The sequence below is a fragment of the Aspergillus caelatus genome, assembly GCF_009193585.1.
Source record: "Aspergillus caelatus strain CBS 763.97 unplaced genomic scaffold BDV27scaffold_142, whole genome shotgun sequence".
Classification (NCBI taxonomy): Eukaryota; Fungi; Ascomycota; class Eurotiomycetes; order Eurotiales; family Aspergillaceae; genus Aspergillus; species Aspergillus caelatus.
This window is the reverse complement of record NW_022475405.1, coordinates 44,735-57,881: the sequence shown is the minus strand read 5'-3', so window position 1 is coordinate 57,881 and position 13,147 is coordinate 44,735. Positions and strand designations below refer to the sequence as shown.

At 46.1% G+C, this 13,147-nt stretch overlaps 6 protein-coding genes across 6 annotated transcripts; 1 reads left to right on the top strand and 5 right to left on the bottom strand.

Moving 5' to 3' along the window:
* Positions 1-360: 360 nt before the first annotated feature.
* Positions 361-1,181, top strand: BDV27DRAFT_146990 (uncharacterized protein; the record flags this gene model as incomplete). The annotated part of the gene is made up of 4 exons (XM_032070674.1): positions 361-501; positions 565-582; positions 625-961; positions 1,006-1,181. 4 exons carry the CDS (start codon positions 361-363, stop codon positions 1,179-1,181), a joined length of 672 nt encoding a protein of 223 aa, XP_031925510.1.
* A 155-nt stretch (positions 1,182-1,336) lies between these two features.
* Positions 1,337-3,047, bottom strand: BDV27DRAFT_131517 (uncharacterized protein). The gene is made up of 5 exons (XM_032067647.1): positions 2,942-3,047; positions 2,167-2,895; positions 1,898-2,112; positions 1,748-1,852; positions 1,337-1,597 (listed from the first exon to the last, which is right to left on the bottom strand). Exons 2-3 carry the CDS (start codon positions 2,394-2,396, stop codon positions 1,920-1,922), a joined length of 423 nt encoding a protein of 140 aa, XP_031925508.1. The 5' UTR covers positions 2,397-2,895; positions 2,942-3,047; the 3' UTR covers positions 1,337-1,597; positions 1,748-1,852; positions 1,898-1,919.
* BDV27DRAFT_18374 (uncharacterized protein) lies at positions 2,354-3,025 on the bottom strand. Its single transcript, XM_032075941.1, has 3 exons — positions 2,942-3,025; positions 2,790-2,895; positions 2,354-2,687 (listed from the first exon to the last, which is right to left on the bottom strand). Exons 2-3 carry the CDS (start codon positions 2,870-2,872, stop codon positions 2,402-2,404), a joined length of 369 nt encoding a protein of 122 aa, XP_031925509.1. The 5' UTR covers positions 2,873-2,895; positions 2,942-3,025; the 3' UTR covers positions 2,354-2,401.
* Positions 3,048-3,284: 237 nt separating the features above from the next.
* On the bottom strand, positions 3,285-4,783 carry BDV27DRAFT_131516 (uncharacterized protein). The gene is made up of 2 exons (XM_032067646.1): positions 4,369-4,783; positions 3,285-4,306 (listed from the first exon to the last, which is right to left on the bottom strand). Exons 1-2 carry the CDS (start codon positions 4,764-4,766, stop codon positions 3,316-3,318), a joined length of 1,389 nt encoding a protein of 462 aa, XP_031925507.1. The 5' UTR covers positions 4,767-4,783; the 3' UTR covers positions 3,285-3,315.
* Positions 4,784-5,148: 365 nt separating this feature from the next.
* On the bottom strand, positions 5,149-7,877 carry BDV27DRAFT_146988 (uncharacterized protein; the record flags this gene model as incomplete). The annotated part of the gene is made up of 12 exons (XM_032070673.1): positions 5,149-5,395; positions 5,478-5,639; positions 5,711-5,847; positions 6,081-6,157; positions 6,222-6,295; positions 6,362-6,487; positions 6,573-6,973; positions 7,034-7,163; positions 7,221-7,277; positions 7,348-7,520; positions 7,590-7,668; positions 7,720-7,877. 12 exons carry the CDS (start codon positions 7,875-7,877, stop codon positions 5,149-5,151), a joined length of 1,821 nt encoding a protein of 606 aa, XP_031925506.1.
* Positions 7,878-10,516: 2,639 nt separating this feature from the next.
* Positions 10,517-12,110, bottom strand: BDV27DRAFT_146987 (putative MFS transporter; the record flags this gene model as incomplete). The annotated part of the gene is made up of 2 exons (XM_032070672.1): positions 10,517-11,785; positions 11,853-12,110. 2 exons carry the CDS (start codon positions 12,108-12,110, stop codon positions 10,517-10,519), a joined length of 1,527 nt encoding a protein of 508 aa, XP_031925505.1.
* Between the last annotated feature and the right edge of the window lie 1,037 nt (positions 12,111-13,147).

Genomic DNA, 13,147 nt, shown 5'->3' with positions numbered 1-13,147 from the left:
GGTTTTTGCAGACGTTTAGTTTTCTGTATCTTGATATGTCATAAAACTTGCTCGAAGGATACGCATCTATATTTAGCGAAGAGACACTCCATAACTCTAAATACAAAGACATCTGCCTAGTAGGCGGCCTAAATACGCTAAATCAGACAAGCGATCCCGGGTAATATAATATGTAGTTCTCTATTGATACTCCTCATTGTGAGATCCAGCCCTCACAATTAGTATTATGGTTTCCTTCCCCGCTATGCTATAAATATTCTCGTATCGCCCATGTGTGCATTGATTACACTGCTCAAAACTTGAAGTTTGTCCAAAGACGTTACTATTATCTCCCATGGACGCCGCCAATAAGTTGAAATCATGGCACACAATTCTACCTGTCTAAGCCAATCGGAACCAGAGCTCAATATCGATGATGTTATAGAGCCAGATACAAGAGAATTCTTGGAGATTTACTCTGGAATCAATCCCACCGATGTGAATGTTCACGTCGCAAGAATTGTAAGTGCCTGGGCTGGGCTCATTATACATACAAGCTACGCTGATAAACTTTCCGATCCACAGGCCAAACGAGGATGGGAGGTCGCACCTTACCCATGATTCCGGCTGGCTAGCTTCCTCAAGTTTATACTGCCACAATTACCCGCGTACACGAGAATCGTCGACCGAGTTGAACAAGGAGCGTTGTTCATAGACCTAGGCTGCGGACTTGGCCAGGATATCCGGCGGCTGGCGTATGATGGCGCGCCGTCCGAGAATCTGGTGGGGTTGGATCTCCGCAACGCGATTACTGAGCTAGGGTATGACCTGTTCAAGGATAGGGACACGTCGAAAGCGAGGTTTATTTCTCAAGACTTCTTTCAAAACACACTGGAGTTGAGAAAAATGACGGGAAAGGCTGAAATCATCAACTCCGGCCTTTTCATGCATCTTTGGGATTGGGCTGGGCAAATTAGGATCGGTCAGAGATTGAATTGCTGACCCCCCAAGGCGGGTTAATTACAGGGTTGCATTCTGGGGGGGGGGGGCGGGACTCCGGTAACCACAAGGCTGAAGGCTGGATCGAGAGGTATGTTCATAATGAGATGTCTTTTCGACAGATGTGGATAGAAATCGAGAGACTGACAGGAGCTCGTTGCAAATTGGCCCTCAGCGCAGAGGAAGAATCCGTAATTCTGTAGGTTGGTTTCTGCCATATCAGGCAGGTTTTCTGTTTCAACCGGGGCAATGCCAATTCGAGGGTTAAAGCCGGTGTTCTGCCCAGATTGCAGGCCAGAGACTCCTCCTGCTTCAATTGCAGTAATGCCATATCCAGGATAAAAGCTGACATTGGCCGCGTCGTCACCATGCACACTAGCGGCGCTTTGCATATCAATTGGAATGATGCCGTGCCGAGGATTAAAACCGACATTAGGCACGCCGTCACCATGCACGCCAGTGGCGCTTTGCATATCGATTGGAATGATGCCGTGCCGAGGATTAAATCCGTGATCAGATAGGTTCACGGCGTCAACCGGAATGATGCCGTTTCGCGGATTAAAACCGACATTAGGCACGCCGTCACCATGCACGCCAGTGACGCTTTCCATTTCAATACCTTGACAAGGATTAGAGTCACCATCCTGTCCACAAGGGAATCTTTCTACATTAATTGGGCTGTATATGGCATGTCTGGCTATTGTCCAGTTTTGCGTTAGTATTTGAAACGCATCCCTGGGGTGCAGATTACGCGCACTTACGCACTTACGCACTGATAACAAAGGTTCAGATTCAAGTGAGGTTTGACGTGAATTGTCCAACCCCCTTTGGGCATCTTGTGCCCAAAAAAGTGGGTTGTATTGAAATTGCCAACCTATCCAAAAGTTAGCTTGTTTCTTGTATTGCTGAATGGACGTACGTTGACCCGATCCAAAGATCTCTCAATTTTCAGAAACTGACTGGTCAAGCCTATTCCACAATGTTCTGAAAATCGCTTCCGATAATTCACGAATATCCTCTATACCCCCAATATTCGACTGGGCTTTTGGGGAGGGATGCGAGGGAATCCCATATGTCTGGAGGTGTTGAATCGCCTCTGTTCTCTTTTCTCCGCCGAAGGGGAGCACTCTGACACTTCATGGGAGAAAGTCAATTAGAGAACTCTAATCCCTTCAGTGATGGACGTACAATTCACAGTTTACCTTTGAAGGCAAAAGAAACAGCCAAGATAGGTATTCAAATCCTTGGACTTGATCGCTCAAATCCCTGCACAATGCATCCAGTCGATGGCCTTCTTCGATCCAACGCGACAGCTTGTTTTCAATGATAGATGAGTCATGACTGGTCAAACCGGATGCATGTATCATCCGTGCGATTTTTGCCATATGGACAGAACGCAACTGTTGCGAGCAGACCATGAGTTTCAAATGGTAAAAAAGGAGACATTGAGGAATCGTGTGCGTATCGAATCAAGCCCTTGCCGTGACTCTAACGACACCAGGCAGCTATAGAAGCCCCCAATACAGTCGTCGAGCTCAAGGTTGACGTCTGATCCTTTAACAAAGAAAGAAAGAGGGTCATCCTTCCAGGATGTAATATTTGTCTTCACTTCGTCCGGAAGGGTTGTGCTCAACTCAGACTCTTCAGTATTCCTGCGAGCCAAAAGCTTTTTTGTTTTCTTCCCAGTGTCTGAGCTTCTCTTTGCCTTTCTTTTCTTTTCCAGACTACCCGTGGCGGAAACCACGGGTTGGTTGTGTGAGTGATTCTGTCCCGTAGAAGTAATGTCGGTGACGTATTGTCTACGAACTTACCTTGGGTCTCTGTGGGCGTCAGAGTCTCGATTCCAGGTATGCCTCTGATATCCTCCTGCATATGTGTTGGAAGACAGGTCCATGCTTTTCGGAGAATACTTAAAGTCTTCTGTTGAGTCAGCTATGTCGAGAATGATCACTTATGAACATACATGCGGATCCGGAAAAATATCTTGACTCCCATTTCTCTGGTTTATTTCTGCCATATCACAGGCAAGGGAAATTTCAGCTATATAGGCTCTACTCACAATAAGGCCCATCGTGGTGTCAAATTTATTTAATGTCAAAACCCAGGACAACAGCTGTGGCTTATTAACCCCGCAAGAGGGTGATATGCGGGAAAGGGAATTACCATTGATCCGATAAAGGCACACCCACCAAGGAGGGATAATCAAGAGAACCAAATCATCGGACGTCCCCTTACAAGTGTGATTATACAGAATTTATTTTAATGGATAACGAGAGTCCTAGTTGCTTGGTTTCCTTTCAGACATAGTTTCATACGGCGCTAAATGTACAAAATAGTTCACCAACTAGGAGGAAGGCAATACTTGTACCAATGCATCTCCGTATCAGCATCCTTAAACCTCTCGATCTTGTCAACCACCCCATCTTCTCCAATCTCCCACTCACCATCCTCCACCATCTGTGCCCAGCGTAGCAGTACCTTGTCTAACTGAACCATACCGCGATCACCGAAGCCATTGAGTCCAGACTGGTAGAGGCTCTTGTCATCCCCTTCCGGATGAGATTCTATTTCGTCTATCGATATCCCTGTTTGGGCTCCATCGCTAGTCCGTGTCCATCCGTTTCCCCCAACCACGAAAGGTAAAAGAAGATAACACGTGTTCGAAAACGCACGGTTTGTTTTTGAATGAATCCTTTCTATATATAGCCCTGCTGGGAGCTTCGGAATATTACTAGGCGGTGAATAGGATGGCGGAGGGGGCGGTGGCGAGAGACGATGAAGGCCACGGCCAAGGCCCTTCTTGTTATCTGTATAGAAAAGGAGTAGGGGTAGTTTTGTTGGATCATTTGTTGGGTAAGAGCCGAGGTAGGGCTGGGCGGCGAACTCTGAAACAGTTGGTAGTCGGATTCCAGGTGCAATATAGCGAAAGGTTATCCTTTGTGGAGACAGACCCGTGAGAAAGTCGTGTATGAAGGTCTTTGGTGGTAAGTTAATTGAGGTGAGCAGGTCTAGATCAGACCAAGGATTGTAGGAGTTAGTCGCTTCATGGACTGGCTGGCGGACCTGAATAGCATCAAGCAGTTTTTGCATAGCAGACAGAGCTTTATCCACATCGGATTTGGTATATGGATGGAGAACCCATGGCTTCATAACCGCAGGCCAGTCTGGAGGGTTAGGGCACATCAGGGTAACTTTGGCTTCATCAATCATGTCAAGATATGCATCGAGAATGACCTCCAGTGGCTTGAAACCCCAGCCGTGAATACACATTGGAGACTCCTCAAATATATGGCCGATGAAGGCTGCCAGAGATTCTTCCTGATCATACCTAATATTAACACTCATTAGCTATATTACACATTATAATTAACCGGACTTCAGCTCTCTTACAAAATACCCCTTTCATTGCCCATGTTATAACCTGTGGTACAATAGAGCCACAAAAACCGACCGGGGTACAATTCCTCTACCAACGTTTCAAAGAAGGCATCAGGAGGAATAAGACTATGGATCCAGTAAAAGAGAGCAGGCCTTTCTATCGGATCCTTAGGGTTATTCTTAGGCTCGACATAGGCCAATTTTAAGAACTCAATCAGAGAAGAGTCTAAGGTTTCTGCAATCTTCTGTGATGGCGAAAAATACTCCCACCAGGTAATATGTGGCGATGGACAAGATCCCCTCCATGACAGGTGATAGAGCTCATTATGCAATCCTGCGCAACGCTCATAATCCATACGGCCCAGTTTCCGCACTGGATTGGACGGGGTGATTCGGGGTCCCATTGACATCTTCGATAACCAGATTGTAGAGATAGGTTGATTGAATGAGACGAGCGATAGGAGGGGAGCCAGGCGATATATAAGCGATTATGTCCCACTTCTTGGCAAATGTGGTGCTAATCTGTGCAACGTTACATTAGATTTTGTTTTCCTTTTGCGGTTCGTTCAATAGAAACTTCCATGCTTCCCCTCCCCGTCTGCGTATTCCATGGATTAATGGCTCTACTACCACAGCAAATCGCGAGGATTATAGGCTATACATTGTATCTATGTTGTAAAATCTCTCAAATTAAATACCTACAAAAAGTATTCATAAACTGCACGTCAGTCACGGAGCGTCCCCAATGTAAAGCCTCAATATACCACTGCTGTTGACTGGATAAGTTCACAGCTAATGACAATCGCCAGAATAACAGGAATCTCGACCGCAATACTCCTCCGTACTTCCGCAATATCCAGCTACCGAGCAACATTTACCAAATTGAGTGCCAGTGCATGTCTTGTTCCCGGCAAAGCTGGGCCCGCATTCGCCGTTAACACTCGGACCACCATTATCATCATCACAATCTCCCGAGAAACATAGACCAGGACCGCAAAACTCTGATCCACTACCGCAATAACCATGGATAGAACAGCACCTGTATCATTGGTTCAGTCAGCATTTAAGCGAATTCGAAACGTCTAGGATAAAACACAGATGCTTAGACAAGGGGTTCCTACGAGCCGAATCTTGGATTGGTACACGTCGTGTATTTCCATTCAGGACCACAGGTCCCATCTTGGGTAGCAGTGTCGCCTCCTGCATCACACGCTCCGGAAACGCAGTTTCCTGGACTGCAGTACTCCGAGGTATTGCCACAATATCCGCCTATTGAGCAGCATCTACTCATAGAGTAGTACGTCAGTAGTCATGGCCTTGCGCTGTGCTCGGTCTAGCCTTCCGTATAACTCACTTTCCAAATGAGCTTCCTTCACAGGCGGTATTCCCATGGGATGGGCCACATGTTCCATCTTCTGATATCATAGTTTTGGTAACTGGAGCAACGCAGACATCGTAATTCAGCCACAGGTTGGTACAGTTATTCCACAACTAGAGGCAATTATCCCAGTGAGCCTCATACATTTTTCTCGCACGGACATGGGTGGAACTCACGTAGGTATTCATGGTCTGCAATTCGGTAAACGTAATTCCACTTCGGCCAGTCAGTATTCTTAAGTATAACAGGTCACAAATAAAGATTACTCACAAGCGAAGAGCCACCGTGTTACACTATCCTGGTAGTCAGACTCAGTGTTTTCACGATGCTATGGTAGGCCACTCACTTCATCACCAGCAACAACTTTGTAATACCGGCCACAGTCAGGGGCGGTGCCAGGGCGTGTTGGCTCCGCCGGGATTGCTGAGAGCAAAGTAAGTCATTTAGCCTGTATAGAGAAGTAAATAGATAATCAAGAAAGCATTACCTGTTGTATAATATGAGCCTGCAGTAGTAGGAGCATAGATCACGCCAGAAGCCTTGAAAAAGCCACCTGGAGGGCTGAAAGAAACAATCAGGATGGCCCTTGTCTACCAAGAAGGCAGAATGAAGTGTAGAATCCCTTACCCTTTGCAAACGCGTTGCGAGTTGTGCACCCAGCTACAGGCCCCTAGGATGTTTGGATTCCAGCTTAAGAATTGCGTCTCGGATATAGGGAGCTCATCAGTGGAATAGCGAGCTGCTAACTCTTCACTTGAATAGTGTTAACGGAGAGGGAAAAAATAACAAGTCATAAGTGGGGCCATTTGCTTGGTGCCTCGAGGATTCTTTGGCTTACCAGGTTGTTTTCCCCCATATAGTATCGATTTCACAAGGCTTAGGCAAGCACAAAGGGGTATCAAACTGACACTGTTTATCCTGTGTAGCATCAACCACTGTCCCTGTGCTCACATTGTATTTATCAGATATTTCGCGGCAGCCCATCCAGGAATCAGATGGTTCAATCAACTGCCCAGGACAGCTCGTTGGTGATGGGAGAGGGGTTCCGGTGGCAGTAACTGGCATGGTGCGAGTTGAAGCAAACAAGGTAGTTTCGTAAGTCGTCACAGGGAGCTTGGTAGAGCAATACTCCTGTATTGTGGAGTATTGATCGAGAAGGTAGTCCGTATGCTCGCCGGATGGGAGCAGGGCCGACATAAGCCGCTGTCTCCACATTTTTATGAAGCATTCGCTACATAGCTATACGAGGCCTTGTCAGTTTTATCATCGGTTGGTAGATTCTGAATAACAGCAACATACAAGGTCTTTCTCGTAAAGATTGGTCACGTCCATCATATCCTTTGTCATCTGGGTCGTAGAGAAATCCGGGTCTAAGCATTCTGGAGGTGTACCACCCTCATACTCATAATAACACACTTCTGGATCCCATCTAGGTAATATTAGCTGCCAATTGAAAGGTTTATAGCTCAGCGGTTGCTTGCCTTACCGGATATAATCACTACCCTGCCATCTCTGTGAATTTACAAAGCACCAATCTGATGAGCTAAATATAGGTATGTCAATAACTCTTATAAGAAGTCTTCGACATTGCTGTTAATGGAGTATCCCCTCACCTATCTTGTAAACATACTAAGTCGTACCCTTCCTTCCATGCTGTTGGAACCGTCTTGGCAAGCATGTAGACATCCCCAACAAACACCGTCTGCCGGTCACAATCACGGTCCACAGCGTTCAACCAAGATGATAGTGATGCCGCACATTCCTGAGTACACAACTTTGTTGTGTTCTCTATAGTCCAATCTAGACCCAGATTAGATCACCCATAATATTACGTTCACCAGAATATCGTAAAAACAGAGCAAAACTTGCAGTATTGGTCGGGGCCCGAGGCCGCCATGCTTCCTATCGCTTCGTCGCATAGGACTGTGCTGTTTCTAGAGAGGGATGAGCTTTGCAACAAGGCTTAAAGGTTCGGAATTGCGTACAATGACTTCAAGCATTGCTCTGAAAGCTTGAACTCTTCCTTTAAAAGCTGCCCATCCAATCCAGCATACACATTGAAGGACCCTTCTACCACATGAAGCAGACTAAGACAGATGAACCATAGTCTTGTGATTCTGGCAGCCTTGTCCAGATGTACCATAGTGCAAGGAAGGGGATTTGCTGTCTACTACTCCTTAGACTTGGGCTGAGGCAATGACAATGGAGTTATACAAGCTGAAAGCAAAAGTAGCTCAATAAAGGAGGATCACAGAAGTAATATTCTGGAGTTCCTCGGCATTTTTTTCGTGCAACCGGTCGTGACTCGGTGGTTTAATTTCATATATTTACGTAAAGCTGCATCTGCTAATAAGAACACTTTCTAAATCCCTCATACGATATGGACATCTAGACCCGTAAAGTTGCAAAGTTGTTACCTTATTACAATGCTCTAAATCACTAGTTAACGGGGGCAGGGGCCGACAGTTACAAGGGGCCCATTGTTGAAGCCAGACTCGCTACTCAAGGCTGCAGGACAACCCACTAATATTCCATTGAAGATGATACCGCTCAGGATAAACCCATTAAACGTAAACATAAGATGCGACACATCCTTTGTAGATATTACGTATCGTTTGGCCATATTTGGTAGGCTTCGATCTAAAACTGCTGCATAGGACACATTTATATACCTTAGCACCGGTACAACATCGATTGGGCGTTCCATAGCCGTTGCAATCATTCGCACACTGTCCCAGACTGTCCTATAATTTGCTGTACAAGGATATCGGCCAGGTAGATTTCGTAGGCTGTTCTTAACGAGGGTTTGTACATTGAATTCCGGGTCTGCACTTGCATCCAGATTGTATTTATGACCAAGCTCATTCCACTAACAGGGGCTGGGGCCATAGTGCAGAACATCACTAAGATTAACAATATCCTCCTCCTGGTCAAGGAAGCTATAAATTTTTTAAATAATCTCAGAGGGCAAAAGAATTGGAAAATGGCCTCTATCAATAGCCTTACCACCTTCATCACGCATAACCACAAAGATATTTGCATCTAGATCACCTGTCGGGCAGGTAAAAAGGGCTTGGGTGAGGAAATAAAACATATTGATAATATATCCAGAGAAACAATTGATCCAAAGTTAACTGAAGCAGTCCATCTGTAGAGCTCGCGCAGCGATTGACCAGCACCCACAGTAAGCAACGGGCGTCTGAAGGTCATTGCCGCGAGCATTGGACGCGTCCACACAGTCGCGCAGAAGCAGCTTGTCCGTACCAATTCCATTCTGAACTGCTTCCCGAAGCACGTAATATCGACTATACGAAGCATTAAGCTGCAATTTACATAGAAAGCAAGGTAAGATAACAATCATTACATATATTTACAGAGTAATTTCCTTGCGAGTACAGAAAACACCCGCCCTGAACCTTTTTGGGTCGAGCAAAGTCGGACAATAATTGACCTAAGCTAGGCACAATCTAAACCAGTTTTGGATCACCTAGCAGCTCTACAGTCCCACAGGGATGTATTTTCCCTAGCCGAGTACCCCTGACTACCATGGTACTAGGAACTGTGTCAGGGTATTAGAACATCGCCCTTTATGCTATTGCTAAGGAGCGGTCGTCAGTCGCAACACAAATAGGACTGGGGGAGTAGGATTTTTCAGACCTCAGCTGACTCTTGTGAAGGTTCCGAGATAGTACCGCTAACAGGGATCAAATAAGAGCAAAGAGACTGGGTTTAACCTTCCAATACTCATAGTGCACCACGGATTTCCAGAATCAGCTCTATCATAGTTTAAATTGCCTCGGGCTAGATTAGCAAAAAATGACTTGTAGAATCGAGTCTACCAGTATTATCTACCTCTCCATATTGATAAGTAATTGATACATGAATGGCACGATTCACATAAAAATGCGTCATGTTCCCTAAAACACTGTTATTTACTCTTAAGTCATGGTTTAGTGTAACAACCATATTGTGTCAATTTCTCCTTTCATATGACAAATGGAAGCGTCTGTTTTGACATCTATTTACCCATACAAAATCCAAAATTAAAGCTATCGTGGCGAAGTCCAGCAGCCAAGAACAAAAGCGGAGTGGTATCCAATAGAACGTATAGAATATAAGTGAAGTGGGTCGAACAGATCACCCGTGCTCGGGTGAGCGTCGGCCAAGCCGCTCACCCCATCTATTGTGCACTCCCAAGCTCACCCAAGCTCGCGCGACCATAAAGCGGCTCACCCGCTAGCTCACCCGGGCGGCAGCCACCCGACTTCTGGCCGCGTTTAAGCCACACGCCGGGAGGTTAGTAGTTGGGTGGGTGACCACCAGCGAATCCCTCCTGTTGTATGTTTTATTTTTTTTGGGCTCTATTTTATTACTCTTGCCTTTGTCTATCTATCAGTTCCTAAAATGGACATCAGGATAATCAATCAACCAGGTGAGGTGAAGATGTAACGAAGTTGGCCAGAACATTTCCACCACTAAAAGAAACTGATGTAGATTGTACTCGGCCATTAAATGGACTTCTATCTTGCCTTTAATGAGATGAATAGATTGTGTAGAATGAGTCCTATACCGGCATACATACAAGTGCAAACGAAGATTTCATGTTTGCCCTCTCTTGGAAATGGTAGCGGCAGACTAGTTGTTTTGTGTTCTGTTGGTTAGCTTAAGAACTCCAGTTATTCTACTGATTAGCAGCCTCCCTGATGTTTTCAGTATACGGTGGTATAGTTGTTGGAAAAAGATAATATCATTTGAGGCTTGGGTTAATATAAGCATGCGGCTTCATGGTCCTTTTTCTGATAGCGGCGCTTGGTCTCGCTTCTTAATTTTCTCTCGACGCCAGTCGTGTCCCCATTTCATAAGTACCCATAGTAAAGGGCTAAATATTATCCAGATGAACGCCAACAATGTTCCTGCCCATCCAATCCCAATAGCATTGATAAGGGGAGTCGCGACGGCAACAGCCCCAGCACCTAGGAGACACCGGAAGAGATTGCTGGCGGCAATTGCGGTCGCAGGCTTTTTAACATGGCAGTCGACGAGAAGTGTCATAAGCGTATTTATCGTACCAGACATCGTATGCCCTGCGAGACAAAGCATAATGAGCGGACCAGCTAGGTTGGTCTGGTGGGCCATTACCCAGCTATAAGTGATGATGAAGCCGGATGCCAAGTACACTAAAGGAACAGTAAGCTGAAGTCGTGCGATTTCTGCTGGAAAGTCGGTGAGATCAGTTTGGCGATTCTTGACTAGCTTGAGATCCAGACGGCGTGCATGACGTCTGAAATTCCAGTCCGTGAGATATCCGACGGTCCAGCGTGATGTTAAACTGCCAAAGGCGTACGGAAGGCAGCATAGACCGATCTGGAGAGCGTTGAAACCGTACTTCCTTTCCAGCTGTGCGGGTAGCGTACTGAGCACCGTGGCGTATCCGCAGAAGAGAAAGGCGATAAAAGCAAGGATCATCGTTGACTCCTTTTCACGGCAGATTTTGAATGTCTCCAAGGGACTAGGCCGACGTTTGGACTGCGGACGTGTAGTAACATCACTATACGTCTCTGTCCACTCCGGCTGTTTTCGACGCGCTAGATCCAATACTCGGCGATTCCACTTTTGCGGCGATATTGACCCATTGCCCACGACAGTTCGACTTGTTTCTGGAAAGAATACAATCACCACCACCGACATGAATCCCGCAAGAGCAGTTAAAAACCAGAATATTGAATGGACGTTCGCGAATTGAGCGAGAAGACCCCCGATCACTGGTCCAAGCGCTTGTCCCGCTGTTACACCCATCGTCGAGTAGGCAAGGTATTTCCCACGCTCCGCCCGGACTACTATATCTGTTGCGGTAGCAGCGCCAATGACGGCAGCCCCACTGCTTCCTGAGCTCTGAAGGCAACGCAATACCATGAGGGCTGGGTATGAGTTCTGCAAGGCTAGACCTATATTGGCCGCTATATAGACGGCAAAGCAGATGAGAAGTCCTGGTCGGCGACCCTTCTGATCTGAGAAGTTTCCTACCAAGGATGGAGCTAGCGCTTGACATATCTGTCATAGGCAGGATTATTAGGATATAGTGAGATTTTCTTTTTACATCCAGAGGTATTAGACGTACCATGTACACTGTAATACTAAGGTTGATTTCGCTGGACGACACGTGGAGATTGTCGGCAAGTGTATTGAGGGCCGGAAAGTAGATACTGGCAGATATTGGAGCAAGGAATCCGGAAAACGAAGCAATTAAAATTGTACATATTTTTTCCCTCTCAGACAGGATAGTGTATGGTACGTCCGGTACTTCAGCTGGTGGCTGAATATCCTCATCCACTATTGTACCGGGGACATCCTTGCTCTCTAGCGGCTGTATGGTCATTGTGTCCAGTGAAGGGCCTTCAACCGGCCCCTGTATAGATTTTTGGAGGTTTCGTAGGACCAGGAGGTATCTCAGCGTGTAAGCACAATGGCAATAGCATAGGGCCAGTGCATATAGCTAGCTTGCGGAGAGAATCGTAGTACACATGAACGCGACTGCGGAAACATTGCTGCGTGTTCACAGGCCGTAGGGTACGCCTCATTAAGGGGTATTTAAATGGCACGGTTTAAGAGAGATCTACATGTCGATCACGGTAGCATTATAGTGGATACAGAAGCCTGAATGTCTAATATTCACCCGGTCCTTACATCGGGCCGATACGCACTATTGACCTTAGGGCTGCTATAATTACAATCGATTTACGGAGTACTCATAGTCAATTTCATCAGGGATCCACTTTGCCACTAGCTAGGAAGATCAAGGTAGACTAGTGAACACAACTCGTGGCTGAAAGATGTGATATCAGATTCAGGATGGCTTTCGATTGTTGATCACCCGACGGACATGCTGCAAGACGATGTCAGAATATTCTCCCTTCGCCAAGCCAAGCCAACAATTTTGTTGCGATGCATACCAACGCGTCGATTAATACCCCACTGTTGCACCGCAGCCGCCTATCAGATTTTGTAATCCAAGAACGAACTAACACAACCTTGAAAATCAATATTGCAAGCCCTGTCACCGTGTGTATACTAAAGTATTGCTACCTGCAAATGAACAGCGCGCTTACCCTATATAGCATAGAAATAAAGTATCATTTAGGCAACATAGGTATACACGAAAGCTTCATTGAAGGAATGATCTTGCATTAGGTCCATACATATGTCGCACTGAATCCGAACTGCTACACTGCGACTTTTTGGGATGGCTGCCATTAGACCGGGAGAATCATTCGGACATATGATACCCAGCACACCATTCCGTATCGTGAAGGTTGGATGTATAAGTTTAGCTAGTCTCGCTTAGCTTCCATTCCGAACGCATATGGAATGTTAGTGCTTGCGCGCCAGTAAACACGCGCAGCGCGAAAAGCTATT